At 45.8% G+C, this 5,954-nt stretch overlaps 1 protein-coding gene across 2 annotated transcripts in view; it reads right to left on the minus strand.

Annotated features, from left to right (window-relative positions):
* Csnk1d (casein kinase 1 delta) overlaps positions 1 to 5,954 on the minus strand; it is a 29,539-nt gene that overhangs the window by 10,370 nt on the left and 13,215 nt on the right. For both annotated transcript variants that reach the window (XM_005350907.2, XM_005350908.2), the window contains exons 3-5: positions 1,911 to 2,059; positions 1,035 to 1,263; positions 419 to 589 (exon numbers count right to left, since the gene is read on the minus strand). In XM_005350907.2, coding sequence (XP_005350964.1) covers positions 419 to 589; positions 1,035 to 1,263; positions 1,911 to 2,059 — 549 coding nt within the window. The remainder of the gene's footprint in view (positions 1 to 418; positions 590 to 1,034; positions 1,264 to 1,910; positions 2,060 to 5,954) is intronic.

Consider the following 5,954-nt stretch of genomic DNA (forward strand, 5'->3'; position numbering starts at 1 on the left):
AAAAAAAAAAATCACCACCTAGAAACTGGAGGTGTGTGATTCAGAGGTAGAAAGCTCGCAGAGCTAGCAGTGTGAGGCCTTGGGTTCCACATCAGCCCCCTCTACACATCCCAGAGGTCAACACTAGAGAGCAACGTCACCAAACAAGGTAAAGGGTGGTCGGTTTAAGGAGTAGTTAGGTCTCCCCTACTTCCCTCCTTCCCTATCCATGGAGGTCACCTCTCAAGGCTCAGCCTTGCATCATTTCAGTCTCTCCTGGGCCTCAAAGACCTTTTAGACAAAAGAGCTCAGGGACGGAAAAACAAACCAGGTCCACCTTCTTGTGTGAGAAAGTGCCCCTTTCACACAACTCCTCTGAAAGCACAGCCAGAGCGCCCGACACAGGAGTCTGTTAACACTGGGGTGGGAGGGGACTCACAAGGATAGCCCTTGCACAGCACTTCGATGGGGGTGGACATCTTCTTCTCACTGATCCTCTCATACTTCTGCCTCTTGGTGGCGGCCTTCAGCCCCTGCCAGGGGAGAGAGCCCAGGTTGAAGTACATCAGCACGTACCCCAGAGACTCCAAGTCATCCCTTCGAGATTGTTCTGGAAAGAAAAGGGAACTATGTCAAGGATGGCACGTCTATCTGTGTGTGCAAAAAGCAACACCCGGCAAACAAGAAAATGGAAATACAACTTCAAGAATAACGTAAAAATATACCTGCAGAATTATGTCACCAGAAGTTGTCCCTAACATGATATTAAAGAAACCTCCCTAACACTTCAGGCGTGTAATATGTAATAACCTTGGAGAAGTGCTGGAGAAGCCAGCTTCTGCCTACCCCAATGCACCTGGCAACATAAAGACTCCCAGCGGTTGTGCAAACCTGCTTGTCTGCTATGGAAGTTGGCTGACAGACTCCAGGCTTCTCTCATCACCAAACTGGCTCATAACCCCAGGCTGCTGAACAAGTTGGACTTTCCCTAAGCTAAGGACAGGCATGTTAAAGGCACACTAAGTCAAGGATTCCACCCCTATGTCAGGGCTCACCAATGCCAAGATGTGTGTTGATGGAGGCATAGCGTGCCGTCCCTGTGAGGTTCTTGTTCTCTCGATAGGGGATATGCTGGTGGGTGCGGGCATCCCGGTACTTCTTGGCCAGACCAAAGTCAATGATGTAGACCAGGTTGCCTTTCTTTCCCAGCCCCATGAGGAAGTTATCTGGCTTCACATCTCGATGAATGAAATTCTTCGAATGAATGTACTCAATACGACTTATCTAGAAACGGAGAAAAAGGTGATATGAACCCCACAGTGGTTCATATGCTGGGAAAGCACACAGCCTCTGCTTTCTGGAGATCACAATAGGGCGGTCATCCCTCAAGGTATCTTCAGCTCCTCCCCCCCCCCCCAACACACTGGCCCAGACATCTCTTTTCCTTGGTTCCCATGAAGTAGAAAAGAGACCAGGCTGAAGAGATCACGCACCACTAACGATGGTCTGCATCAGCTGAACTCTACATGAGCTATAACCAAGAGTTTTCATGGAAACCACCCCAAAGTTGCTACCAGTAAAATGTGGGCTCCCTGAGAGAACTGGGAAGTCCATTCAACATGGACACACTTGGAAAGCTAAAAACTGGTCTCTAATCTTGAGGCCAGGGTTAAATAAATTCCCCTTTCTATGCACAAATGGGTGTAATAATGGAGAACTGGCAACCAAATAACTATTTTTTTGAGACAGGGTTTTACTATGTAGCCCCTGCTGGCCTGGAACTCACAAAGATCTGCCTGTCTCTGACTCGAGTACTGGGATTAAATCATGTACCACCATGCCCATCATAACCCACTAATTTATTCTGTCAAGCCAGCAAGCACATGCCAAGTACCTACACTGCCTGTGCGGTTCAGGAAAAGGGTGCTTACCATTTGGTCAGCAAGCAACAGGACAGTTTTCAGACTAAACTTCCTCGAACAGAAGTTGAAGAGGTCTTCTAGGCTCGGTCCCAGTAGCTCCATCACCATGACATTGTAGTCCCCCTCAGCCCCACACCATCTGATGGTGGGGATGCCCACTGCAAGAGAAACCAGACACAGCCCTTCAGCCTGGGTACTGCATCAGGTCATCAGATCACCTCTTTCAACACGACAGGCGTTCAGTGGACTGAGTCTGTGGGTGTTCCAGTTCAGATGATCCTGGCAATGTCTCCTTCACATTTGCTCACTTGTGCTTAAGTCACAATAGTAGTAACACATGACACGGAGTAAACTCTGCTAAGTCAAGCAAGCAGTAGAAGCAAATGAGACGATCTCATAACACCAGTCAGCATCCATGGAAAGAAAAAGCACGTGAAGCAGACAGGTCCAGAGAGCCAGCTGGAAGCCACAGCTGCACCAGTGAGACTAGAACCTAACGATGAGAACAGACTACCGCCGGTTGTAGAAGAAAGAAAAAAAGTTTCCGTTTTTTATAATACTGATAAGAGAAAAGCAAACACAATGAAAACTTCTTAGAGATTCACATAGACTTTAAACACATCAACCAGCAGAAGAGAGAATAAGAACAGGACAACCTCAACATAAAGAAACCAGTAGGGTGAGGTGCTTGTGTGATGGAGCTATAGAGTCAGGACTTTTGCACCTTGGACTACACAATAAGACCCTGTCTAAAGAAAACAACAACTACAAAACTAAACAATCTAGAATGCTAAAGGGGGAAGGAACTTAATGATGCCTCCAAGATGCCAGATCTGAAAATAGAAGTTAACACTAAAGCAGACTCTCTACCTCTGAGAAATGGGTCAAAGACCAAGTATCTCACCTAAAAACATGACCGATAAAGATGCTCAGAAAAAGCTGAGGGTTCTTGCTCATGAAGACTGCTTTGCTCAGGTCAAAGAGCAAGCACTGCAGAGAGGCGAGCTTTACCAGATGCCCATACTCCCCTCTGCCTACCAGAGCATGTGGTCTAGGGAGCTGCACACACTCACTGGTCTCTGCCATGAACCCAAGGCCTCTCTTTCCTTCCATGTGAAGAACCATTTAGTGGAGCTTCATTGTGAGTTTAGATGTTTGCAGGGAGATCCTACCATTTGGGGGTAAAAAAAAAGCTTCAATATCTCAAAGTATTTCACATCTTACTTGAAAACCCACACAACAAATAACCAAATATAAAACTAACGCTGGGCAATGGTGGCACACGCCTTTAATCCTAGCACTCGGGAGGCAGAGGCAGGCGGATCACTGTGAGTTCGAGACCAGCCTGGTCTACAAGAGCTAGTTCCAGGACAGGCTCCAAAGCCACAGAGAAACCCTGTCTCGAAAAACCAAAAAAGAAAAACAAAAATAAATATAAAACTAACAGACTTGGACCTGAGACAGACCTAGTTATTCCTAGCAGCAGCTCCTGTATCCCTGCCACCTTTTGTCACCCGTGCTCTGCAGGCCATCACGGTTCAGCCCTCCCCCACAGGTGCTGTGTAACATCTCACACCAGGTCCCCACAATCTCTACCTACCTTACCTGTCATCTGGATGGTGGTTTCAATGAAAATGGCTCTCACAGGCCCACAGAGAATGGCACTGTTAGGTAAGGCCTTGCTGGAGGAAATCTGCCCCTAGGGGTGGTGGGCTTTGAGGACTTAAGATGATTCCAGGCCCAGTGTCTCCCCCTTTTCCTGCTGTCTGCCAATCGTAGATGGGGACCTTTCAGCATCCTGTCTGCCTCTGCTCATGTGCCCCCTTGCTCCCCATCACGACAACCGTAAGCCAGCCAAATTAAACGCTTTCCCTTGTAAGATTTGTCACCTCTTGTCTCTTCACAGCAACAGAAACCCTAGGACAGATAGTTTAGGTTTGCTTTTCCTATTATAAATGGCACTGTGAATTATTTCTTACGTATCCCCACTCTAGCACATGGAATTCCTTTTATCTCTAAACGTATACTCATAGACCCACGAGACGCTGGAAGTCATCTACTACCCAGCACTGTCTATTCCCTACGTGTACCGAGGGTGTGAAATCAATCTCTCTGGCCACTGTGTCTTTTATGAACACAACTATTACATCTGTTTCTCTTTTCTGACACATTCAAGCATACTTTGTGGCAAAAAAAGTTTTACGTGAGACAGGTCTCTTACAGTGAGCAATGCTTTCAGGTTTTTGTTTTGTTTCTGAAATAGGGTCTCACTATGTACCCCAGTCTGGGCTTGAGTTCCAGGTTTTTCTGCTACCTCTCAAGTGCTAGGATTACAGGGACACGGCATCATGCCTGCCCAGCTTGCTCTCAGTATTTTTTTGTCTATGAAATTAGTCCTGACCCCAGAGTCATAGAGATCCTATTATCACCTTATAAAAGTGCCAAAGTGCAATGCTACGTATTGAGACCTTGTCTTAATAATAACAAATGCTTATGTGCAGAAATCAATTTTGCTTCTAGCAGTGATAGAGACCCAAATGACCTCTGTACTGAAATAACTAAGGAGAGGTAAGATAAAAAGCATGAACCTCAGGAAGACAATGTTGAAGCCTGAAAGACCCCCATCACATGCCCAAGTGTCACCATAAAAGACAGAACCAAGCTGGGCGGTGGTGGTCCACGCCTTTAATCTCAGCTCTTGGGAGGCAGAGGCAGGAGCATCTCTCTGAGTTTGAAGCCAGCCTGGTCTACAGAGTGAGTTCTACAGCTACACAGAGAAACCTTGTCCCAAAAACCAAAACAAAGACGAGGCAGAAGAATGTGCACGACAGAAACACTGAACACAAACAAGGGGATGAGATTCTCAATGTCTAACATTCAAGTTATGAGACGTAGCCGGGCATGTGGGTCCACAAATTAGAACTGGTAGAGAAGGGCATTAAAAACTAAAGCATGCCAAGGGACTACAATTCCAGCTGCTTAGGAAACAGAGACAAGAAGATCACAATTACAAGTTCAAGACTTGTCAGAGCTACAGAGCGAGTTCTAGGCCAGTCTGCATAACTTACTGAGATCCTGTGTCAATACAAAAACAAAAAGTGGAGTGCCTGCTTGGCACGCGAGGGACTCTTGAGATCAAAGCCCAGTAATGCAGAAGAAAAAATGAAGTCCTTCTGTGTATGTGTTACTTTTATTGGTTAATGAATAAGGCTGCTTTGGCCTACGGCAGGGCAGAATATAGTCAGGTTGGAAGAGATATACGAGTGTAGGCAGAATTAAGGAGATGCCATGTAGCTGCCAAAGGAGAAAGACAAAGCTGGTAGGCTACAGCCTTATGGTGATATATACATGAACAGAAATGGGTTAATTTAAGATGTAAGAGTTAGTTTATACAGACCGTGTAGCAGGCCCAGCTGAAGCGGTCAGACATCTGAAAACAAATCCAGACTCAGTTCAAAGAAGTCAGGTGTAAGAATCATGAAGGCAACTACATTAGTGCACAACAAACTGCCCACACAAATGGTGTTCCATCCCCAGTAGTCCTGCATAAAAGCTCCTTCCTGAAGAGTGAGATCCATATCTACACAAAGATATGACCAAGTGAGATCCATATCTACACAAAGCAATCAGCAGCACTTCTTAGCTGCAATATTCTTTGGAGAGAAACACGGCTATATTCAGGAGCAGGGGACTCAACTGCTGCAGAATATCTGTTTACACTGTATGAAGATGTGTCACTGTGACTGGTTTAATAAAGAGCTAAATGGCTAAAAGACAGGCAGGAGAGGGGAACTTGGGATGAATCTAGGGGCACTAGAGACACCAGAAGACACTTGAGAAGTCAGGCATACAGTACAGCTACATGGCAGAATGCAGAATAAAAATAGGTTAACTTAAGTTATAAGAACCAGTGGGACAAGTCTAAGCTAGGTTAAACTTTCATAATTAGTAAGTCTCTGTATTTTTTTTTTTTTTTTTGGTTTTTTCGAGACAGGGTTTCTCTGTGGCTTTGGAGCCTGTCCTGGAACTAGCTCTGTAGACCAGGCTGGTCTC

Source organism: Microtus ochrogaster, chromosome 7 (genome assembly GCF_000317375.1).
Source record: "Microtus ochrogaster isolate Prairie Vole_2 chromosome 7, MicOch1.0, whole genome shotgun sequence".
NCBI classification, from domain to species: domain Eukaryota; kingdom Metazoa; phylum Chordata; class Mammalia; order Rodentia; family Cricetidae; genus Microtus; species Microtus ochrogaster.